This window comes from Cavia porcellus, unplaced genomic scaffold (assembly GCF_034190915.1).
Source record: "Cavia porcellus strain 051 isolate PalLab524CR breed Dunkin Hartley unplaced genomic scaffold, mCavPor4.1 scaffold_10, whole genome shotgun sequence".
In the NCBI taxonomy this organism is placed as follows: domain Eukaryota; kingdom Metazoa; phylum Chordata; class Mammalia; order Rodentia; family Caviidae; genus Cavia; species Cavia porcellus.
The window spans coordinates 19,204,184-19,230,615 of NW_026947493.1; the positions used below are offsets into that span (position 1 = coordinate 19,204,184).

A 26,432-nucleotide genomic window follows, 5' to 3' on the forward strand; every position below is an offset into this window, starting at 1 on the left:
AGCTTTCCCCTCAGATGATTGATTGTGTTAAAGTGGGAAAATGAAGGCATGAGCTTTGTGACTTTCTAAATAGACTTCCACTGAATTAATTTGAGCACAGCATGAATTATTTGGTTAATTGCTTTGTCAGAAGACTCTTGACTATTTATGATGTTGGATGGTCACAAATATCCACAATCATTTCTATATACAAAGACTGATGTCTATATACAAAGATAAAGTTCTAGAACTCTGCCTCTTGTAAGGGTTCCTTTAAATATATCTCAGTAAAGAAATACTTTCTCACACATTATGAGTACATCAAATAAATTAATTCAGTTGGGAAAAGTAGCCAATGATACTTGATATTGAGAAAAAGAAATATTTAACCTTATTCTATGAGATGTTTGGCTCATAATATTAAGAAAATATGTTTTTAGGTTCCTATAATCATACCATAAGAGCTAAACAGAATTTTACAGCAGCAAGTCTAGTTCAGGCAGTGACACTCATAAGCATATGCTGTATGAATAAGTGACATGATATAGGGCTGAGTTCTCATACTCAATAAAGGCTTGTATTTATCTACGTTAGCAGAGTTGGTGTGATGATAAGAAAGTGATATCATGCTCCTGTGGCGTCTCACTCACACTGCAATGTCAGCTAGAAACAAGCGAGAAGCCACAAAAGTTAAGAACTGTCACAGGAATGCATAGCAGTCCCACTGACAGTCCTGGCTGGGTTTTGCTGTGGCTGTTTTGTTTTGCTAATGAGACTGCTGGGTTGTAATATTGGCAGATAGGCTAAAGTAGTGATGAGCAGTACTTATTCAGTGGAAGTAAAACCAGATACGCTTTATGAAAAAGTGGGCTGAGAGAGAATAGCCACAAGTGAAAATAAACAAGACATCTGCTAAAAGGAGGGAAGTGTCACAGGTCTTGAGATGACACAGGCATCTTTCTGGTCCATTTCTGACAAACAGCCACAATCATTTCTATATACAGACTGAAGTCAAGAGCACACTCTTAAAATAACATTATGCATACACTAACTTATCAAAGAAGTTGTGAACCACAGATATCTCTGATACCACAAACATCCGATGTCTCAAACCAGCCTGCCAACTACATCCTGTTGCCTTGGCAACAGGAGGCAAGCAGGCATGAAGAAATCTTGTTGCCTGAGCAACAGAATCTTAAAAAGAGGGAGTTAGAGAGAGGGAAAAGAATGTGTCTTACGCTGTGACTATGGCAAAAGCCATAGATTTAAATCAGTCTTCTACAAGGAGAAATAGAATTTGTATTAAAATAGTGTTGTTCATGTTAATTATGAAGACTTTTTGGATTTGTGGCACTTTTATGCAATATAGTGTGCCCTGGAAAATTCTAAAATAAAACAGACATATTATGGCACATGTCTGGTACACAGAATTAAATATTTGTTACCTGAATAAATGAGTGAATATTCTTTTTTTTTTTTTTTTAGACAAGGTCTTGCTATGTTACCTAAGCTGGTCCTGAACTGATGGGTGCAAGAGGTTTTCCTGCATCAGCCTCCCAAACAATTGAAACTACAGGCATATACCACTGCACCAAGTTCAAATGAATATTCTTAAGAAAACCATTATATAATAACCAAAGTTTACTAGTACCTGAATGCAATAGCTCTAGGCTGAAGCTCTTATTTACCTAATCACATTCTACTGTAAAGGATAATTTTAATTGACATAAAATACTGTGAATTGCTGGATTAGAAATATATATAATATATGTAATATAATATAATATATAATATATATATTAGAAATATTTATAAATCAGCCTATACGAACTGCATAATAAAAGTTGATGAAACTCTGAGGTATACCTGACAAATTTTTCTTCTCTCTATTCTGTTAATGGTTTTCTTTTTTGTCTCAAAGCTCTTTCATTTGTTATGATCCCTTATTGATTCTTAGTGTTCTTTATTATACAAAACTGAAGTTCTATTCAAAAAGTTCTGGCCTCCACCTAAGAATTTTCCGATTTTATCTTGCAGCAACTCAAATGGAGGACTAGTAATTAGAATACATAAAGAACTCAAAACATTAGCTCTGTCAAAATAAAAGACCCAATAAAAATATGGGCAACTTAAATGAACAGACTCTTCTTAGAAGATGAAGTGGAAATGGCAAATAAATACATGGAAACATGACCGATATCACTGGCCATTAGAACAATTCAAATTAAAACAACAGTGAGACTCTAGCTTACACCAGAAAGAATAGCCATCATTAAGAACTCAAACAATGACAAATGCTGATGATGCTGTGGAGATTAAAAAAACCTTCTACATTGTTGATGGGAATGCAAACTATGACAACTGCCATGGAAATCAATGTGGAAATTTTTCAAAAAAAACTAAAACTAGAAATTCCTTTGACCAATGATTCCCCTTCTAGGCATCTTCTCAAAAGAGTTAAAGATTTATTATTACACAAATAGAATATATCCATATTTATAGCAGCACAACTCACACTGCCTATATATAGTATAGGCATATCATAACTGATAAATGGATAAAGAAATGTTGTATTTATACACAGTGGAATACTGCCATAAAGAAGGATAAATCTGAGTCATTTGTAAAATAATGGCTACTGGACACTATAATGTTAAGTGAAATAAATCAGACACACAAGCTTAAATATTACATAATTTTATATGAGAAACTCAAAACACACATAAAGATGAGTAATATAGGAAACACAGAGATAGATCTTTTGCAAATGGGAAGAGGACCAAGAGATGAGAGATAGGGGAAAGGAAGAATAAGGTTGTATAAAAAGAATTAAGTTGTATTGTAAAATGTACCAACTCACCACAATGAATATAATCACTGTACTGCAAATATGTACTGATAAAAGACCTCAAAAATCAATAAAAAGTCCATGTTTTGTTTTGTTTTTGTTTGGTTTGGTTTTTGAGAGAGGGTCTGACTGGGTAGTTCAGACCAGCCTTGAACTTAGGTAGCTTAGGCTGACCCTGAACTCATGAAATTCTCCTGCCTCAGCCTCCCAAGTGCTAAGATTACAAGCACCACCATGCTTTTGTCAAGTACATTCTTAAATTTTTCCTGGAAAATAGTAATGCAGACATAAAATTTTAAATCAAATTTGAAAATGACTTAAGTTAAAAATTTCAAAGGGATTGATCCTCTTTTGGTTTTGCTATTAATTATATCACTAAAACAGAAAAATTCATAGGATGATTGTGCGGATCACCGGGCAGTCTTCTAGTTCTAATGCCATATTTGCATTCTCCAGCCTTCAAACTTCAATACTTCCTTGAGGAGACAGAAGCTGCTCTTCTCCTTCCATTTGCTTTACTCCACTATTTTCCCAGCTCATTTGTCTAAAAAATTCTTTCCCAAGTGCTTAAGTAGATAGCTCAGTATTTTTAGCTGGAAATTAATTGGTATAAGTATGGCTCCTGATATATAAGGTAACCAAAGCTGAGAATTTATGCTTTAGTTTTCTCTCTGCAATATTTAGCCAGAGTCAACTCTAAATTGACTTCCAGATTCTAAATAAACTTCCAGAGTGGAAGCTGCTCTCAGTTCAGATCTGCACTTCCCTGTGCATCTGCTCTTGGGACTAACTCCTTGGAAAAAGCTGCCCGGGGCCTCACCATAGCTGTCACATGATTTTAGACATGGAGCAGAATAGCCAAAGACTCTACAAGCTTGATTTCAATTTATGTTTACTCTATTATATAGCTTTGCTATCTTCTTTTACATTCAAGTTTATCAGTTATTATATAAACAGCTGTAGGATGAGTTTACATTTCACATTAGTAAACCAAGAAACCCAGGAAAATCCAAAAAAATAATTGTAGCTTTATTTATTGTCTGATTAAGAATTATATATACATTTTAGAGGTGTCTCCTTCTACTTCAAAGAAAGCTCAAGGATGACCTGAAAGCATAAAAAATGTTTTCTCCTCTTGCTAGACATGAGGCATAGACTGTCTTTTATCATATTTTTCTCCTAAAGTTCACCTTTATCTTGCATTACAGTGTGAGTTCCTTGAGGGAACAGAGCTTGGCTTAAACCAGTGTCTGTTTCCATATGTCACACTGCACATACCCTACATGGAGCATATCTACACAAATGCTGTTCTGGGTCAGGTCTTATTCACGTTGCATTATCCCTCCTGCAAAGTACAGGCCATTTTCTATCTGTTAACAAGTTCATAAACTCAGGGTAACACCACTGTGCAATACTCCTGCCTCAGACTGAATTTTCCCTATCGACAGACTAGAGTTTGCTCAATTGTTGGAAAATATTTGAATAGTAAGTGTTTTTCTAAATTATCTCAAGATCTAAAATGAACCGTATATACGTTTCTTCTCATTTTGAAGAGTTAAGACACCAACGGTTGTTATCTTTGATTTTTCCCACCTTGGACCTGTCTCACCTCATGGTTTTGCTCTATAGAAAGCCCTAGAAAAGGCAGGGTCCTTGATGGCCCACTCCAGACCTTTTCTTTCCCCAGTAAATATATTCTGCTTTAAAAAAAAAAAAAAGACAGCAACAGAATTCTTGCAAATAAAACAACTTTCTATGAATTATTTTAGGAAACAAAAGAATAATTATTTATCAATTCCATGGTCCCTAAATTCATCTGATTGTAAATTGCCATTTTACTACAAAATTCTTCAACCAGGGAGTATGGCCGTGTGTCATAATGTGCTTTTGTAATGCCCGTATCCCAGCTTTGACATTCTGCCTGGGCCCAGGCTCAACCGGGGCCCTACCCTCTGACAATCCCTCTCTCTTTCTCTTGAGTTCCTTTCTTATTTCTATACTGATTGATCCCAGCTGATCAGACTCCTGAAATCTCAGCAGGTTTCTCAGCAGTAGCCTGGAACATCAATAAGCAGACATCCCCTCACTACTTCTCTGGCTTCACTGCATCTTGATCTCTCTTTTTCCAGATACAGAAAAACTAACACTTCCCTCTCTTATCTCTGCCTTTCCCACGCCTGCTTCTCTGGCTCCAAGCTGCTATGCAAGTACACAGCTGACTTAGCATTCCTTCTCTACTCGCCTCTCAACTGCCCCTTCACTACAGACTCAACCAAGTCTTTAGGACTCATCATGATAGTAGGAGGCCTTTTCCATCAAACATCCCCTGTAAACTAACTCTTTTAGGTCACTCCCCACTTTCTTGAACTTCCCACCTCTATAAATTCTCAGGAGTATCACAATCAAGCATTCCTTCATCACCTAATGCTACCAAAACTGTTCATGAGAACAGTCTCATGAACAGTCTCATAAAGGTTACTGAGACTTGCAAAGTCCATATCTAACAGTTTTGTTTCAGTCCTTATCCCAAAAGACAGGTGTTAGTGGTAGAGCCAGTTGTTCCACAGTAATTTCTCCTTACTGATACATAAATTCTATCAATCTCTGCAGGTAGATGTGGTCACTGGAAGGGCATCCTAGCTAAATGTGTAAGAGCAAAAGTCAAGGGCGAAACATCTGGTCACATTCTTAAAAGGAAACGATATATCTCCAATTCCTCTTTCCTTTCTTTGGTCATATCTGCCGTCAGGATTAGCCATATAACCTGGAGATGCAGGGAACCAAGCCAGGGCTCTAGGTGATGTCACAGCCCACAGATGTCCTACAATTTTGACCCTGAGCTCAGAAAGACTTTTTAGGTGACGGCCACAAGCTAGAAAAAGGCAGAGCCATGTTCACGCTTAGTGCGCCCTCCAGCATGCTATAGTAAACTGCAGTAGGTCTGGGCAGGTAAGTCCTTTCAGCTTCTAGTTCCATATGCCTATAATGACTTTTGGCCGCCGATTCAATTACCAACTACCCAGCTCCAAAAAGTCTAAAAACACGTCAAGAGGACTATTTGTACATACCTCGCTTGGGACTGTCTGTCTCCTCCCGAAGCACTAAAACTTCTCTTTAAGATGCCTGCAACAAGAATTGAAAAATAACTACATCATTTCCTCTACAAATATTTTTATAAATCCTATATTTCTGTTATCTAATTATAAAGATCCTCTTTGTGCATGAAAGCCTCAGCTAAAATACAATGGTACAAATTACTATTTATGTGACAGATTTGTTTAAGGCCTTACTTTCAAAGAAAAGATGTTAAGCAAACAAAACTAAATGGTTATTTGTCCTTAACAAAATAATGTGCCTAAAACCTGTCCCAGGACTGTTGCTATCTACTACATGTAAATTTAAGATGGAGTTTCTCCTTCCCATTTCCCTACTGCCCCTCCTCACCACTGTTACACTGAACTCATCACAAAGATAAACCACACTGAACCCATCACAAAAACATAATGACCTCTCTTTAGAATGTGCTAGATCTCTATGCAAGAAAAATTTTTCCTGTATCATATTCATGTTTTCCCAGTTGCAATCAAACCATTTTATCAAGAAAGCAGAGACTTACAGGAAAACTAGGACAGGGAATTGGAAATTGTGATTGTCCCAGAAAATCTGGAAGATCTAGTTACTATTTGGATGAACCAATGAGGTTTTTAAAAGACAAAAAATGTAGCTAACTCCTTAGGGTTCTACTTTAAATCTTCTCTTTTGAGATTTTTTTCATAGCCCAGTCACTGAGAGAGAGAATTTATACTTAATTTACTTTAGACTATTTCTATGTATAAATTTTATATTCTATCAATTTTCTTTTAAAATTATTTTTTTCTCCATTTTCTATTTGAACACCTTTCAATTTCTTTTAAAATTATTTTTTCTCCATTTTCTATTTGAACACCTTTCAATTTCAGGCTTGTTGAGTATATTTGATCCTATCTTTCCTTATAATCTTTCAATTCTATCTAAATATACCTTTTTCTTTTCTTTCCTATTCCTTAATATAATTATATTCTGCTTTCAAATTAAATCTAACATTAAGCTGAATTTATATATTGCATTTTTCATAGTAATAAAATATTCAGATATTTTTTCTAGTTTAGTGTTTTTAAATATAATACACCCGTCTACATTAATATAAATAAAATGGCACAAAACTTGCCTGTCACAAGTCTAGTTTCTTCTATGCATTTCTAATTCCTCTAACCCATTTAATCTGAAAGGATCACGTCTATCATTTGTGTGGCTATTTAATTGTCTCCAGATCAATTATCTCAGTTCCCAGTAAGAGCTTCATTTGCTCCTAGGAATAATAGAACTGTCCCCAACAGTTGAGGGACAGTAAAGCCACAGGGTCAGCTGGCCTCTGGAATATGGAGGAGACCCAGACACACCTGCCACTACCAGCACTGCACCTGAAAAACAAACCAGCTCCAGGACAGGCACAAGGTCTGACTCCCAACCACAACGCACTAGACTCCCACAGATGGTGAGCTTGTAAGGAAAGCTTACTGAATGTAGAGTCCTTCAGAGGACTGGAGCTCAAGCTGCTGGAGTTATCCGAAATGTCCAATTCATCATCCAGCTCTGAATATATATCTGCACATCAACAGAAATAAAAAAGCAAATGAGCCAGGAAACAGAAAGGAGCGGAGAGTGTACTCTTGCCCACAGGACACCCTTTCACCAGCCGTACCTTTCTCAATAGTCTCCAGGTTGAAGTTGTCCTCAGACAGTACTTCATCGCAGGCTCTGTCTTCTTCCTTCCCGCAGGGAGCCTGGAAGCCTTCAGGGGCCAGATCTGCGCTTTCTGAAAGCTCGCTTTTCAGGCTGGCTGCTCCACTGCTGTTGCTACTCAAGCTCACCTTCTCAAAGGTTTCCTGGAAAGAGAAATTCAACTTTTAACTTCCTCCTCCTTTTACCTGCCTTAGTAGCAAGCAAGGCTTATTAAATATATGTTGAGATGCTTAAAATGCCATTATAAAAATTTAGTGAAATGTAACCTGAGTAGCTCCACCTATACATCTTAAGGGATCTACTCAGTCTACAAATACGAGAAAATACAAGCTACCATGGGACAAAACAAGGTGGGATATATACAAGTGCTCAGATGGGCTGGGGATTTAGCTCAGTGGCATAAGCAACTGCTTGGCAAGTGTGAGGTCATGAGTTAAATCCCTGGTACAAAAAAAAAAAAAAGTGCTTAGTAACAGCAATGAAAAATCTGGAGAAAAGTTGTACCTCTAAGGCACAGATTATCAATATAGCAGAATTTTTCTCTCCTTTAAATTCTTCTAAAATATTTACTATCAAATCCTCTAAGCACTATAGCAAATAAGTAAGGTTTCTTATCTTTAAAGGAAAACAAATAGCGGAGAAAAACCAGATGATAGGCAGTGAGGGATTAGGTTCCTTAAAAGATGAAGAACACCCCTGAAGAAGTTGCTCGTGAAGTCTGCCTCACACTCGGAAGGGCTCACTTGTTCAGTCACAAATCAACCTCCTCTACAAACATCTGTCACAAGAAGCAAAGCCAACTTGAGAGGCAAGTTGTGTGTCTATTTATTTTTTACTGCAGATATTTTCCCAAAAATTACAGTGACATTTCCTAAGAATCTCATGGTGGTAAAATTTGCAGTGAAGAAAACCTAAACCCCTACAGATAAGTGAAGCCAGAACTCAGTCTACAAATGCTCGCTGGGTTCAAATTCTCTAAACAAGAAACATCAGACATTTGCATTACACATTGCCGGTTCTATTCCTTCTCTTATCCCTGGAAGCCTTCTCTTCAATGCTTTTTACCAGGTTTCTAGTTCTGTTGAAGTTATAGGCAGTTAAAGGAATACTATCATTTTAATTTTCTTTGTATAATCCTTCATCCAATGTTCAGAGTCTACTTTCATGACACAGAATTGTTAATTCCTGTGTCTTGGGCTGTTTCAGTCTGCTAACTTAGAAACCTACATAGGAAATGCTTTGGGCACCTTAGGCAGAACTGAATATGTGCTACTCAGAAATTTTCTGAGTGTCTGGGGTAATAAGGGATTTGTAGTTCCAGTCTCAATTTTGCCCATTTCTAGCCCCTGACACCAAACCCATGAGCTTCTTCTGGGCCTCAAGACTTTACTGCAAACCCACTCATCCTTGTTTATGTTCATCACTTATTTTTCCCCCAGTCCAAGGAAATTCTCTTTCCTCTAACGGAAAGAGAATTCTCAGCTGATGTCATTAAAACTTTACCGAGACATAAACACCTAACTTAGTGTCATCTCCTCCTTCCCACCTTTTAATTGTAAATAAATTATCTACACCCCTGTTCTAAAGCCATAACTGACTTGTATAGCCCCCTAAACACTACACATCCAAGAGAGTCAAGGATACCAATGTTGAAATAAGATGAGAGAATTTGCAAGTTGAAAATATTTTCATTGTATTAATGCAATTAGATGAGGGAATCTATGTGTCTTTAAAACTAGCAAAATTTTAACAAAGGATTGTCCCTCTTAAGAACAGGCATGGAAACTGAGTGTGGTAGCACACATCTGCTATCCCAGCAGCACTGGAGACAAAGACGGCAGGATTCAAAGTTTGAGACCAGACTGGACATGTAACGAAAGCTATCTCAAGAAAAAGAGAAAAGGAGAGGAGAGGAGAACGAACTGTGATTTATGAATAAGAAATTAGAGGAAGACATTTTTTCCTTGAGCAACTGAGCAGGGAAAGCTGTGAGTTCTGAGTCAGGCAATTCCTGATTTAAAGAGACTGACTTGCAGCCAGGACCTAAGAACCAGCTGGGTTGTAAATCAACAGTCACTTGTAACTGCCAAATTCTGATAAAGGGGAATTCACAATCTTAGATGCTTTTTCAGATTCTATAAGCATAGGAGATATGGTAAGAATATGTAGTTGTTTTGATATAAAAAACCTATACATTTATAATAATCTATTACAGCAGTTTTTGGTTCAAAAAATCGATGCAGTTTTTGTTCTTGCTGTAAACCATATGCCACTTTAAGACACATTTTCCCTAATGTGATTTTCAGTTTTTATTGTGAATGCCCAACCTTTTATCCCAATCACTCTTTGAAGAATTGGATTTTAAAGGGAGTTAAGTCCATGTAAAATCCTTCAGTGACTTCCACAATGTGTGGAAGCAAATTCTTTTCTTTTTAAAAGTGCTTTGTTAAGATCAAAGGGAAATGACCAGAAAAAATTAGCTACAGTTCTTATAGAATCAATGGTTTTGTCAATTCTGTGTTTGTAATTGTGCCCCTTTACCTGGGAAGTCTACACTGTGAAGTTTCTTCAAGAGCTGAAGAGAATATATGCTGACACACCTCTAAGTAGGAACAAGCACCAACTTTCCTCTTTGGCATTTGTACTCACTAGCAGCTATAACACTCTTTAATCTCAGAGATGAGCATTCAGCACTGGTAGAATGTCCTTATCTTTGGCTAACAGCGGATGGGTAAATATTTGTGATTTAACTGTTGAGGCCTTTGTGATGTGTTCAGAGCACACCTCCAACAAGTACACATACCCAATCAAGGAAGTTTGGTTAAAAGAAAAAGTGCAGCTTTTAATGATTTCCTAATGGTTACCATCACCATTTTCGTGTTGTAATTACTTCAGACTTTTCAAGGAGTAAAAGAGAGTTAACTATATTTTGTGGACAACTGCCTAGCCTGAGAGTGGATGGACATAGTCTGTGTATTAATATGTCAGCAAGGAGAACATCATGCAAATGAGACAATAAAATTATCCCTGGAATGGAAATCATCACTTGTGTGGAAGACACTTCTTGTCATAGTACTGGTATAGGCATAATTATGTTTAGCTTGGTTTTGCTCATTAAAGTGTAATTTTTATGCATGCAGCAGATCACAATGCATTTTTAGTTGATAGAAATTCTGACAATAATGGGCTGGCATTGCCCAAATTAACTGTATCAGTAAGGAAAGAATGACGAGAGTTTTATTTTACTAAAAGTAGTACAATTTTTAAAATTTCCCACAATGTTGCTTTTATGGGGGGAGGAAAGAAACATAAAACATAATACCAGCTCTATCTGATAGGTGCTTTAGTTTAGACCATAAAAATGCACTATTTTTGTGCTTTTTTTTTTTTTAATACAGGCTCCCTATACATTCCAGGCTGGCCTCAAACTCTCAGTAACCCTCCTGTCTCATCGTCCTGAGTGCTGGGATTACAGGCATGTGCTACCATGTCCAGATGTTTTTGTGCTTTAAAGTGTACATACTCTACTGGCTTTATCTTTACCATTTTCTTCCATTAACATGGTAATAAGTGCCCTTAAATACATAAACTTGGAGCTATCAGGTGATTGACAGAAATTCATATGGCCAGAGTGATTTTTTATCAGTGACAAATCACATTCTATGCTTTCCATGAATGATAGCACAAAGAAAATTCAAACTAAGAGACAGATCATTAACTACATATTATCAAAGGTAAATTTAGCCCCTAACTTTCAAAGTCTTTTTCAAAAACTGACCAATGTTATCAGACCACAGCTGAGGGGGTTCCAGCCCAGGTCTCTCTTGGGAGACCTGCATTTGGCATTTCAGAGAGGAGAGCTGATAGACAACTCAATTCTGGTCCCTCTCTGTGGTAGACAGAAATCTGTCAGCTCCAATCCTAAGTATTTCCCTTCTCCCATATTCCATATATCAAGTCAGAGAACAATAGTTTAAATCAAACTAAAAACAGTGGTGTTTTGGATCCTAAAATCAGCTAAATTTATAAGGATTATGTAAAATGGGATTTTTTTCAAGTTTAGATCATATTCTATTTGAATTTCTTAAAAAAAATTCATACAGTGCTAAAAATTTTGCTATAATAGTTACAGTGTTACTATCTTTACTCTTAGAAAGTCTTTAAAACACTAGAACATATTAATAAACTATAACTAAAATAATTAGGTAATGAGTTGATCATTACAAGTCAATCTAAAAATAAATTATAAAAGTTTCCACCACTGAAAATGTTTCACTGTTACTCCATAATTAACCTAGCATCAAAAATGGATGAGTTCTCCGTTATTCCTATATAAGTACACACTTTCCAGAAGTAATTACAGAAACAAAGAGGACTCAGTGTTTTAATCTGAAAGTATATTTGCTAAAAATAAGAAGATAAATGTTGCTATGGGCCATATCTAAAAGACTGCAGACTTATGCAAGGCAAACTGAATACAGAAGGGATGATTTAAAAATACAGTGAATATTTATTTTTAAAAAATTATTGGGGGCTGGGGATTTAGCTCAGCGGCATAAGCGCCTGCCTTGTAAGCAGGCAGTCATGAGTTCGATCCCTGGTACCGATAAAAAGGAAAAAGACAAAAAAAAAAAAAATTATTACAAGTAAAAGACATACTGCTAATTAATTTCCCTCAAAACACTTCCTCCATGCTCGAACATAATTATCCACCAATCTCAACTCTTTCTGAAGCAGCTGTGGAAGTCCTCTTTTGCGAGTGTCTTTATGAAGTGTGAGTAGAAAAAGTGGTGAATGCAGCTGCCCAGTACCATCCAACAGAAAGGCAGGCTGCAAAAACCACCCAGTGTGTCCTCTACCTCCTGAGCCACTGAATCTGCTACCGTGTGATTTTTAGCTCTTCCTCAAACTCAAAATGTCAAGTAATGAGAAGCAATCATTTTGAATTGATTCAGAGTAGTAAAGGCAGCACAACTAAAGCCACTCAAGAAAAAGAATTTTCAGAATTGCTTAAGAAAGAACAATAAAGCAAGTGCGAGGTCATGCGTTCAATCCTTGGCACAAAAAAGAAAGAGAAAGAGAGAAAGAGAAAAGATGTGGTTGAAAGAAGGAGAAGTGGGGGTAACAATGTGTTTGAAGTGAGGGGAAGTATTCTAAGGGGAATTAATGGCAATGTTTCTTTTACCAAAATAATTTTTAAAAATTTAAACATACTGTAATTTTCAGTCATACTTCATATATATCAATATCTGCAAAAGTATTTCAGATGAGGCCAGATTCCAATCATTTCATTCAACACATAAAAGAAACAATGCACAGAGATCCATAAATTGGCAAGTGTTAAGGCATCTAATTTAGATTTTTCAAAACTAAGAAATGCAATTGAAAATCAGAAATGCTTAAGGCATTCAAAATTATAGCAGAAGACATGGATGCTATCCACAGAAATGAATCCCCAACACTGGCACCCGCACTCACTGTTCCATTTTTATCTTAGAATTAAATACATAAGGAAAAGTCTATTTATGCCTAATCTGCACATTTTCCACATAATATCAAAACAGCAAACTTATGTCCAAGTAGAGAAAAAATTTAAAATCAAGGAGAAATAGTCACCACCATCTTTTGCTTGGACCATGGCAGGCTTTCCTTAAACAATCTCCCCCCATCCACTCCTGACCCTCAGAGGTCCATTCCTACACAACATACAATACAACTATGTAATTTTTAAAATTAATGTCAGCCTTTTGCTTACCCAACACTCACATCACTGGAGTCCATACCATGGGCTACAGCATCCTCGCCGACTACTGTCTCCCTCTTCAATCTTCCTGTTTGCTTCTCTCGAGCCTGACAGGCCTGCTCCCACCTTAGGACCTCTGGCCATACTGTTCCCTCTGCCAACAGCGCTGTGTCCTTGGGGTTCACCCATTTATAACATACTCGTGTGTTGGCTTAAATGCAATGTAATTATAGGAGCTTTCCTCAATATTCCTATTTAAAATGTCTCTTTCCCTGTACCTGAAGCTTCCTATTACTTCTATTATTTTGTCTATAACACAGAAATATATTGTAATTTAGCTATTACTTATCTTTCCCCACTATTAAGTAGATGGTTTTTGTTTTGTTCACTACTCAATCAGAAGACAAAATATAACCCAGAAAAATAAATGCTCAATAAATTTTGTGCAACAAGTGAAACAAAGATTAAGTTCTTGAAATACTGTAAAAAAAATTTCTGCATGGTAAAATGAATGGTAAAAAATTAAAATTGTAGTATGATTTTCTGAAGAAACTGAAACTTATTTTAAAGTTAATAAGGAAATACAACAGACCTAAAATAGGCAACTCAAACTTGACAAAGAACATAGCTGGGAAACTTGTGTAACTCAATTTTGACACTTATTAAATAGTTAAAAAGCAAAGAATGCATTTTCAATGAAATAGAAGGAATAAGTTCAAGAGGTCAATTGTAGACCTCTATATTATAAAAATGTCTTGTAGTTCTGAGAAATACTGTGAGTAGAATTTAAGTCTCTTACTATGAAAAGTAATCCATTGTTAATTAGCTCATTTGTTCATTAACTCAATTAATATACATATTCCAAAATATCATATTGAACATGATAAATACAATCTTTTTATTCACTTATTATTTATTTAAAAAAAGAAAAAAACAAAATAGAAAAACGGTAGGGTAATACAAAATTCAAAAAAAATTAACACTAGGAAATCGCTAGTTGATATATTACATATTGTCATCTTAGAAATGGTTGTTCAAGTTACAAAATCAAATCATAAAAAGTGGATAGACACACAAACTTTGATAGTGTAAACCATTCTGTTCAATGATCCAACAAAAATTTAGTCATATGGTCATCTATTTAAATTAAAAAATAAAACACTTTAAACAATCTATAAAAAAGTCACTGACATCAGCACTGAGTGATTTACACATTTTACTATACGTAAATGATATCAGTTATAAAAAGGAAAGGGAAGATTGCACAGTGGGTACAAGACTTTCTGCATCCATATGGAAGCCAGTAAGATGCTACTATTTTTTTTTCAAACCATTTCCAAACCAAATCATGATATTTTCTGATCCTTCTTTTCATGCAATTTTATTGCATTTTTGCAGCCTTGGGGAAAACTCAGTCAACAATTAAGCAGACAATAAAAGCAAATATGTTCACAAAAATACAGTCCTTAAAAAATGTATCATTTTTCTACATGGCTTAATTTAATCTCTGAGCACAGGATTGCAGACACATGCCTTTAGTAGTGTGCTCAGCAATTGTGAACGACAGCTGGCATAATAAAAATAAAGCAACTCAAATAAATAAATAGCTCATCTTTGAAATGTACACTAAGAAAATGAGACTCCGGATACTTACATCTGTTTGATTAAGTGGGCAACTATAAAAATATGTGAGAATTTAAGAAAAATATCAAAAAGCTGTCAATAAATTTTGCTAAGAACACAATTTGGATCATATTAGAAAACTATAATATGAATCTTATAATGAAGTGAATTTCTGCAGTGTTAGAAAATTTTAAAATTAATCTTTGTTGGTCTGTGCTATAAATCTGCTTTGTCCTTCAAAGTAGATAGAGTTTGGGACGATGTTTTTGTGGGCTGTGCGTTAGCTGTTTGACAATATCAGATTATCACAAAAATCTTTTTTTTTAATTTACCAAAGCTAACAAAATAGCACTAGAGCTCACTGTATGAACATTTACTCATCATCTGAAGCATAGGATAATTTACCTAGATCAAATGTGTGGGGCTGCATTTGAAAGATAATTTTGGTAGAAATGTGGAGGATAGCTAAAAGTGGGAGAAAAATCCTATATAATCTGAGTGGAACTGATTAAATTAGGAGTTGAGAAGTTGGACAAATACACGGAGGTGTGAAGGAGAAATACAGGTACAGCCAGAGAACACTGAAGTCCAGAGAAGCTTCATGATGGTCAGAATGTTACACACAGTGCAGTTGATACAAGCATTTAACAGAAGGCAGAGACCTTGTGTACCTTGCCGACTGTGGTATCCTTATTACCTAGAATACTAGTTCCTAATAGTAGGCACTGGAGTAGGAGAGAAGAAAGAAAGGCAGAAGGTGGCCAAGCTGGTGGGACTCAGTGTCCCCTTCCCCAGTGGAGTCCTAATGGGCCATGTGTTACATGGGCGGGAACCCAAAGCTCTGCCTTGTCTCAGGGAAATAAGGAACAGCACTGGTGCTGACTGGCAAGTTCACCAGCCCCTCACTGCCTTGGGGGACGTAGAAAAGAGTCCCTAAGTTAAACTAAAAGGATGCCACAAAGAAAGTCGCAGTCAGACCTCAGAACGGAAGCAGGAGCTGAGGCATCATAGGTCATCCACTGAACTGAAATAAATCACACTGAGAAAAGAGGCTGAGTGACAGATGCCATAAGCACAGAGCAAGAAAAGAGGTTCGTGTTCTAAAACCACAGAGATGGCTCCGCTTCATCTAAGCCAACAAAGAGAGGAAGCGTAGAGAACCACTGTCCGCTCAGCTGACACGAGGTTTCTTCAGTTTCTTCCTGAACCTGGCGCCATCTTAAGGAGGTGAGGCAGAGAAGAAAAACCTTAAAATGGGAAAGAGACTGATGTAATTGGAACTGCCACATGTACCACTTACTGTTATCAGTAGAAATACAGCTTCAAAACAAAACAATATATGATTACAGAAATAAAGTTAACATTTCTTCATTCATATGAGATGAAAAATCACAAGGCTAAATGGGGCCCAATTAAGACAAATACAAGGAAAAAAATCAGAATGTGGAAAGTTAAGAGGCCAGGGTTTAGAGGAAAAATGGGAAAGAGTATTCAGACAGGTAAGATGGAACCCAGAGGAGAGAAGTGCAGTGAAATCACAAGAAAAAATATCAAGAAGGGAGTACAACTAGCTTTTAGTCAACATCAACAAGAACTAGCTTTTAATTTGGAAATTCTCTTGGTAAATGCTTTGGAGGATTCACGTTTTGAGACCACTATACCCACCAAATTAAATTCAAACACTTCAGTAAGATAATTCTACCTTCCACCATCTCCAGACTTTTGAAACTCTACCTAAAACAAGACTCATTGCAAATTAGTGAACGTAAGTGTCAGTCCTGGAATAGGCCCTAACTTGCTGGTTGACTATGATCATGTCTCTTAACTTCTTGCTTCTTCTCCTTGTCTGCTAAATTAATAATACAACAATGCTATTTCTAAGGTATTGTTGGAGTTTCTAAATTTTTGCTGTTTTTTTCCATCCATGAGTAACTACCATATTCAGTGATCAAGCCCTCGTCTTTCCTGTTTGCTATAGGAGCCTCCCTAAACTATCTCTGTATATCTCATTTTGACTTATTCAAGTTCTCCTCTGTACTTAGAAATCTCCTCTTGAAAGTGTTTCTCTCTTCCCATATCATATATATATATATATATATATATATATATATATAAAATATTATAAACTACAATGGGACTATTGTAATTTCTTATAATTCTCAGATTATCATGTATGATACTTTACATTCAAAAGACAGCCAACAAATTCTTGTTCTTTCATCATTAATTAGAGACTACAAGTATTTTCAGTTTTTCTCTCTGTGTTGTTCAATGATAGGTGCTTATGGATGCGAGTAGTTTCTAAAATGAGTGAACTTATTAAATTAGTAGAAAGAAACCACCATTCAGGTTTTAAATGGGTGGTAAAGATAAATTTCTTGTCAAACACCATTGAAAGAGAAGCTGCAATCACTCCAAATCTCACACTATGAGAATATATCTCCATCCTGTTGCCCCCAGTCTCCCTGGAATCTTTACCTCAGTTCCCCCATGCACACAGGTATACTCTTTTTTCGTTTTTGTAAATATTAGTTTAAACCTATAGCCACAAAATTCTAATAGTTTGTGAATGAAATGCAAAGTTTTCCGTTGATTCTCTAGATTTTTTGCAGCATGAAGTTTTTTAGGGTTCACCCTTCTATTTGCTGTTGAAGACCAAAAAAATGTACATCCTGGACATGTCTGTGCTAATTTTTCAATATATAATATCTGAAAGTAATGACTGTGTGCGTCCAACACATTGCTGACGACACCGAAACACTCATCCTGGTTTTGACTAATACAGTGCTACAAGCCTCTTTTTATTACAATATCCTTTTAATTATCAGCATTTAAGTAAAAATTGTCCCTTGTCTAACTGACAGTAATTCTTATTATTCTCAACTTGGTCCTCTCTTTATGGTCTCTCATTTTGAACAACAAAAATTAAGAAGGTTAACATTCTTCAAAAGCAATGTTTTGCTTCACTTTCGCAGTGGGTAACCACAGTACACAGGAGTGAACTTTATTAGTGAAGATGTTTCTGTTCTTTTGAAATACGTATTTGAACTTGTCTTTAGTAGTCTATTATAAAAATTGCCGTAATTAAGAATAAGCTAAAAATGTGAGACTAAATAGGAGATTTAATTTTTCTTATCAATTGTTTGCTTACCAACCAATGTGTAAAATTCTAGTAATTCATCATAGATCTCCTCATTGGTGCTGGAAATTCATAAAGTTTCACAGAACCCCCTAATTTCTCTTTCTTTTGACTAACATTTATCATTGGATTGTGAACTGCATCATTGATGTTAACTGCTCTGGGAGGATATGCTACTATATTTGAAATGAAACAATCATAATACTGCTTAAGAAAAAAAGAGAGAACATTTTACACCTATAATTTTTATGGCAGCACAGTGTAGATGCTTTAAAAAATAATTGGTACCCAGTGAGAATGCCAGTTAACTGTATACTTTCTTTGAGAAAATACAATAACATTTCTTTCTTCCTTCCTTAACAAAGTTACATCTCCCTTTTAATTGATTAATCTTAAAAGGAAAATTATCAGTAAACTTAAAATAGTGCACGAGGAAAAGTGCATGGCTTTGAAGTAGTAATATAAGCTTTGCTTTGAAGTTCAGCATTTCTCTATGTCCATAAAACACTGAATCCTCCAGGAGGGCACTTGTTGAAGTTCACTAGAATGGATGATCAGTAAATGTGTATTAAGTGCATGACTGAAACACAGATTGATGCTAATTCTAGTTGGACAAATTAGCGTTAGTCAGCAAGATGCATCAACAAACTACTCCTCACATAAGAATATCTCATTTTATATAATTGATGCTATCTCACAATTTCATACTACTTCTCAAAGTTACAAAGTATTTTCAAACACATTAACTTATTTAATTCTAGAATCTTCTGAAATAGGTATATTTTATTCCTAATTTAAAGGTTAGAGTTCCACCTCAAGATCCTCATAAACTCCTCTCTTGATTTTCGGAGCTGGCCATGACCTGAGAGTTAGATTTCTATAATTAAATTGTCACTCTAAATACATTTGGGATAATGATGAATGGAATGATACAGTATCTGGGATTTGTTTCAAAATAACCTGGGAAAAGCAAGGAGCAATAACTGGATGGGGATATAAATGATACAGGTTTAGTGCCAAGTAGCTAATTTGTTGAAGGTAGAAAATAGGTAGAGGAAATATACTTTGCTTTTAAATTTGAAATTTTCCATGGCAAGTATTTTTTAAAAGAGCTAAAATGTAAAAAATAAATATTTAAAATGATCTTCCCCCAAGTGTTTTGCTAAAAAGAACTTTTGATATAAGATTTCAAAGTAACTCCACCCACCCTCATATTGGCTAGAACTAGAAATTGGTAAAGTGGCTTTGCAGTGCAGAATTTAGTGAAGGCTCCACATACTTAGACAGAAATAGCTAAATCTCTTGCATTTTTAGTCTACTAAGAATACTATATTTGGGGAGCAATATAACCTACATAGAAAGATGTGTCTCTCATTGTTACCTATGCTTTACTAAGTCAGGCTGTGCTCAATGAGAGCTCTAACTTTAAATTATATGCCCCTAAACATACGCCAAGGCCTTAGAAAATCATCATGGCTTGTTCTGTGAAATTATAGCTAAGCTTGGCACTTAAAAGGCAACAAAGATGAAAGAATATTTCTTCAAAAAATTTACACTAACTCTTCAACTCCTGGCTTCCAAATTTCTTCAGACAAACTCACTAAACAATAGTACTTTTCTTCTTTTTAGAAAAGAATTTCCTGAAAGCACTGTTATTCAAGAAACTGGGACTACCTCTTCTTTGAAATCAGTATCTTACATAATAATTTTCTGAGCTGAGGTACAAAATTCTTAGGATCTTGGGAAAGAATTTAATGACTATACTGGCCAAAAGGAGGAGGAGGAGGAGGAGGAGAAGAAAAAAAGAAAAGAAAGGAAAGGAAAGGAAAGGAAAGGAAAGGAAAGGAAAGGAAAGGAAGAGCTGTATGATCCTATTGCCTCAGGCCCTGTCATGGTTTATGTTGGTGGCCCCCAGGCCTCATGCATTTGCATTGTGCATTTGTGATTGGTTCATTGTCTGCCACTCGGATTGGGGATGTGAGTGCTACACTGGCCTCGAAGTGGAACCAGGATGTAATGTAATGACAGGAAGAAGGCGTGTCTTACTCCTTTGCCGGTTTCCGCCTTGCTGTTTGCAGCCGCCATGAAATGGGGCCCAGCCATTCCACCCTGCCTTGGAGCCAACTAAACATGGACTGAAACCTCCAAAAACTGTAAGAAATAAACCTTTCCCTTCCTAGCTTTGGGCTTCAGGTATTTTGTCTCAGCAATGAGTAAAAAGTAACTAAGACAGGCCCCACCATCAGTACAGGAGTAAAGAATACTTCCTGGGTTGAAAGGCCCAATACCAAGACCTTGCTGGGGGTTCCCAGAAGAGTAGATCATGAACCAAATTACAATTAAGGGCATGGAGGAAGAAAACTTAGGTCAGCAACAAGAGCATGTGTAAGAGCCTTACCATTTGTACGTGTGAAAGTTTGTAGTTTTCACATCCTCTCTATAGTCTATGTTTAGAAAGACACTTGAATATTAAAATAACCTAAAGGTTACTGGCAAGAAAAACTTAGAATTTCAACTTGAAACTAGCAACAACCTCATCACTACACACAATAAGGCAGGCAAGTATATAACACCAATAAGAAAATTTTAAGAAAAAAATTTATTCCTTTCTCTGAATTAACTCACACTTTCATCCATGTTCCCAAAAGATGAAATCAGATTGCTAAAGAATTAAAGACAAGCATTCAGTACTAGTTATACCGAGACCATAATTTAAACTTGCAGAAATACTAAAAGAACTTTTAACTCCTAGGATTTTGCAATGTATAATAAATTTTGAATCTGTTTTATGGAAGGTCAGTTACATTAAGCTATTTTAATTTTAAGACATCAAATAGTTTTCTTCTTATAGGTTAATTTTCCTTAAAACAAGCAGGAATAACTTCAGGACAGCCTATCAGAGTGTACTGCAAAGAGATCGAAAGAGCTGGACCTACGTGAGAAAGCAGAGCCAGGTCATGGTGACACGTGACAGCATTCCTGTTGGCTTCCATAAAATATCTCTGTGTGCGCCTCCGTTCCCGGTCCAGTTTCTTCTCCAACGCTAGCTGGGACGTAGACAAGTTGTCTAAATACTTCATCATGACCTCTGATATCATCGCACTGACTTCTACAATGTCCGGACGGGCTTCCGCATCAGGAGTGAGGCACCTAAGAGAAGATAAGCTAATTACAAGCTGTGATAAAATATATATGTAGTAAATATTTAAAAACTTTATTACAGTAAAGGACACACTGTCATTAATCTCTTTAAAAGTACTGTTCCTTGCTTGGAACACACTTTATCTTATCATTCTTGCCAGTTTCTGAAGCAGTTTTGGAAGGTTTCTTTGCATGTCTTTAGTTTTGTTGTTCTGGTTGCCTTAATGTCCTGAGCCAATCCAAAATGTTCACCTTGTCTGGCCACTTTGGCTTTGGAGAAGAGCCAGAAGTCTCACGGTGCCATATTTGGTGAGGTAGATGAGGACACGTGTCATGTTTTTACAAGCCTAGCTCCCTACTGAATGGTACTCTGGAGTACTGTTCACTATAAGTTTGATGTGAAAGAGAAATTCAAGAACCACTTCAAAAGTGGCAAAAATGGTAGGGTCGGTGTGACTAAAGTGAGGGGAAGGATTCTGAGGGAGATGAATGATAATGTGTCGTCCACTGTATTTTTTAAATTTCAACACTGTCAGCATATTTTGATACTCTTTGTATAACATTAGTTAATGCTGGGATAGAATCAGGAGTGTGAAGGGTCATGGTGATGCTCCATGTCTACTATGCTATCTGCACCCAAGAAAATGTAGTGTAGATAGGCATCAAACACAGCTTTCAACCCAGGCTTCTCTAAAGAAATTGGGACAGCTGGCAGAGCAGGAGGCAAGATTACTTCTAGGTGGCAGACAGGAGTTACTGGCTGAATATGACTGTGCTCCTTAGGTTTCAAGAGAGGAAGGAGGATGAAGTGGTTTTCACCTGTGTCACCTGTGCATCCTAAGAGTAATGCCAGCTAGTGAACAAAGAAGGATCAAGAACAGAAGTGCTGATGATCATCCTCTCTTCAACTGAAAAAGGGAAGTTCTAGAGGGGGCAGGGTATGCTTTTTGACCTTTCAAACTGCATATTGCAATATTAACAGGATTTGATTTGTGAGAGTCACACAAAATATAGTCATAAATATAAAAATACAGCAGAGTTGCACAGAGGTTTAAGAAGCTTATGGTATCAAAAGATAATCTTAGAATTAATTTTAAATTGTAGGAGTTTATTGGACATACAAAAGAGTAATTCACAAGCCACGACACTCTGTACTGAGAGTGAGAAGCTGGACTTACACCATAATGTAGGAAACATCAAGAGGATTATTTTGGTCTTTTTGTGGTTGGTCACTGAACATTCTCATTCTTTTTTAAACAAACAAAGCAGCTATTTATTTGGAGTTTTTCTAAAGATTGTTGGTTGAATTTTACTAAATCATGTTGCCACCACACAAAGACTTTGTTTTTTAATTAATAAGGAGTTAAATTTTCATAAAAATGACTTAAATTTTGAACACAGTTATGGATAGCTGGGATTGGAGTATACTGAAAATGTGGCCTCAATTTTTATTTTTCTTTTAAAAATATTAATTCTGCTTAAGTAACTATTTTGACATATTCATGCTACTATTTTCCATAATTTGGAGGTTAGGAAATATCAATCAGTATATGAAAGAGAGTATTGTTCATATCACAGCTAAATACTGCTAGAAGGCTATTATTCTCCAAGCCCGTAAAACCAAATATCAAAATCATATAAGTTCTTCTGGCAACCACTATAGCAGGTTATCACTTTAAAATCAAACTCTCTAATTTTCATGTGCACTTCTCAAATTTAGCTTGTTTGAATTTTAAGGAAAATACCTTTCTCATCTTGCATATGATTTAACAATCCATACAAAGTTAATGCAACTTTCAATTAAACTGTCTCCCTCACTACACAATTCTTCTTCATAACAGTCGTTGAAATACGACGCTGCATAATTTGATAATGATTCTTTTTTATTGAGTTTGTTAACCATGAGTAAAATACACAAGTCTTAATCAAGTTCTAAAACATTAACATTTTATGCTCTATCTTTATGCTTTTTTCTTTTTATGTTCTAAAGTAATGGATTTGCATTATGATTATGACAGACATTTATACATCTGCTGTATTCATATTTAACAAAGTTCATTCCGTGCATTTATTATGTACAAACTTAGCCAAGTGATTGTAGAGACAGAGCCATCTACATAATCTGTGGGTGTCACCCACAAAATGAAAATGAGAGTGGAGAAGTCAATCTCCCCTTCTTACAGCAGGGGAGCCTTACCCCATCTTGAGGGAAAAAGGATGGCCCCTAAGAGATTACAACTTCTGTGTCAGTGGAATGCACTTGGTGCATGAACTGGAGACAAAGAAGAAGTTACTGCCAAATGGCCTGCCCAAGTACCAGTATGCTTGCCAACTCCATCCGAAATGACCTCTGGCTGGCCCCCAAGACACAGCAGGGTATTTCTCCATGCTATTTCCTAGCCTCCTTCCACATCCCATTTGGAGAGGAAGGTAAGGTTAGTATGTGCCTCTCCTGACACAACCCAATCTCAGGTGGAGGACAGCGGGGGTGATGGGATGCGGGGAAATGGAGACAGAGGTTGGGGGAAGCTCAGGGGACCCGAAGGCTGATGGCTGAAAACTCATGCCAGAAGGCAAAGAGATGAAAGGACTTCACATGACCCAAAACTCTAAACCCACAGCATATGTTCCTCACCCCACTGAAATTCATTTCTACAACACAAATTCAAATACAGAATTATTAAGAATTTCAAGATTAACTGGGAATGCAGTCCAGCAGCACAGCACCTGCCTGGTAAGCATGAGGTTGTGAGTTCGATTCCCAGTACAAAAACAAACAAACAAACAAACAAACAAACAAAAAAGCCAGAAACAAAGAAAAGTTTCAAGACCTCAGATACAGAGTTTTAAACCCTGAAAATAGAACCATTTGAGCACAGGGACATAACACTGGTCATTGTGAAGCCAATACATATGTGATAATGACATGCTTTTATTTAATTTTCTTACTTTTGTTTCTTAATCACAAAAGAAGCTAAGTTGCTGGTTTTTGAATTTGAATTAAATTTTGTTCTTTATCAATTCTCTAATTAATAATTACTAATTTTGAATTAGTAAAATTAGTTAAAATTGATAAAAGTCTTTGTTACCCTAGTGCTGGTTATGACTGCACGTGAGCAAACAAATCAACAAAACCCCAAGTATTTAAGTCTTTCATTAGTGTATTTTACGACTATTATGTGACTTGAGAGAATATCAGCAGTTGGATCCTCAGCTGAGTTTTTAATCAAATAAGTAACATATACAAGTTTTACAAATTATGCAGTAACAAACAGTGTTACAGTAAATGACAGCAGAGTAACCTCTGCCTCCTGGCACATTTGCTACTGTTACAAGATTTCTCCCCACTGGGTATTTGACATCATCTGAAAAGGCAAGGGTCCCCATCCAATTGTTGGCTAGGACTAGAGTCCTAGCTCATTGCTTTATTAATTATTGTCTTGAGTGCACGATTTAGCTTCCAAGTGCTAATAGCCCATCTGTAAAACGGGATACTAATTTGATCTACATCATTAAACTGGTATGGTGATGACATGAAGTAATTTCTGTAGAGCATCAGCACATTGTGAAAGCTCAATGCACTGAAAAGAGAGTTCACTCTTTTATTTCTCTTCCATTCCCTCCCACATTTAATAAAACCAAGTCCTGTAGCTTCCACCTCCTAAATGCTTCTCGAGTCCATATGCTACTCCTATAATCCCATGACTCCTGGGCTATTTCATCATCCTTTGCTTGCACTACTGAAATAGTCTTCTAGATATTGTGTTAAGTCCTTGTCCACCTCTGATTCATACTCAAGTTGCTCCAAAATATTTGTAAATTTACCTTAATCACTCTCTTTCTCAAAATTCTTCAATAACTTCTCTTACCCACTAAAGTAAATGCTGAGAACACTACGTAAGATCATCTCACTTGAACTGGCCCGGACCTCCCTCCATCTTTCCTGGCTCTGTCCCCTAATAACATACCAAATGTTCTTTACCTGTACCTCTACAAACAGCTCAGGACTCTCCTATGCCCCACCCCCACCCCCCGCTCCGCTTCTTTGATTATTAGTCCACCTGTTAGATATTTTTTTTCCCCCTGATGGCATCATTCCATTTCCCTCACATTACCCCTGATGTGCTGGCCAAAACCCCACACTGTTTTCCAGGTCTCCAGCAGGAAGACATTTTGGATTTCCTCAGACAGACTTATTGCCCCCTTTCAGATGCTCTCATTCTATTGTCTGTATTTAAGCTGCAATTATTGGTCTGTAACAGTCAGATTCACTACTAACTTAAGAACTTGATGAGGAGAGAAAGATTTTTCCTTTTACTGTGATCTTTGCCACATGTCAAGTGGAATCTAGGTCCTGACAAGTATTCAGCAAAGTGTATTCAGTCAATGAATAAACAATGCACTCAGCTTAATGTCTAAAGAACTTTCTGTCCATAACCCAAAGTTTCAGCCACAGACCCTTGGACTTCCAGGGACATCTCCAGACAGAAGTTCCAGTATAGTCTCATTGCTCTGAAATGATGCTTTGTTTAGGTGTGTCAGGGAAATTGTTAAAAATGAGTGAACTGAAATCATAAGATATGCTGAAGATTGATAGAAAATCATTGACCTGCACTTTGCTTCAGTGATTCTCAATTCAATAAGGATAAATCTTCTTTTAGAAAAAACCTGGGATGTTCCCCTCAACCCCACCCACTTAGTCCCCACTTCACTGTGAAAGCAGATAAAAAAAATAGAGAAAAGCATGTTCAACTGTACCCATTTCATGTTTTATAAAACAAAGAGTTGGAGGTGGTGAAAATGTGAAGACGCACTTGTCCTTAGAGAGCACTGCCTCTGAAACACAGCGCCAGACAGCTTATGCAACCAGGCACACAGAGGGAAAAAGAAGGCAATTGGAATATTTTGTGCGTAAAAGGAAATGTTCTTCCTTTTAAAAAAGAAAACAGACAACACTCTCAACAGGGTACTGGAAAGCAAAAATAGTAATGTCGGTAACTGGGCAGAGCAACAGGATTTATTTATTTTCTCAAACACTTAAGGGCTTCGAAGTTATTTTCTCCATTTAAAAGCCTGCTAGGAAAGAAAAGCTTAAATAACAAAATGTATTTATATACTATATAAATAAACAGGAAAAAGGAAACATTTTACACAGTAGACTTGCAAACAGTTCTGCC

At 36.5% G+C, this 26,432-nt stretch overlaps 1 protein-coding gene across 9 annotated transcripts in view; it reads right to left on the reverse strand.

Moving 5' to 3' along the window:
• Positions 1-26,432, reverse strand: part of Nek10 (NIMA related kinase 10) — a 234,913-nt gene that overhangs the window by 58,261 nt on the left and 150,220 nt on the right. For all 9 annotated transcript variants that reach the window (XR_010050080.1, XM_063257051.1, XM_063257055.1 and 6 more), the window contains 4 exons: positions 21,051-21,264; positions 7,569-7,752; positions 7,385-7,471; positions 5,896-5,950 (listed from right to left, as the gene is read on the reverse strand). Coding sequence is in view for 8 of the 9 variants with exons in the window: in XM_063257051.1 (XP_063113121.1) it covers positions 5,896-5,950; positions 7,385-7,471; positions 7,569-7,752; positions 21,051-21,264 (540 nt within the window). In the remaining variant the exon portion in view is untranslated. The remainder of the gene's footprint in view (positions 1-5,895; positions 5,951-7,384; positions 7,472-7,568; positions 7,753-21,050; positions 21,265-26,432) is intronic.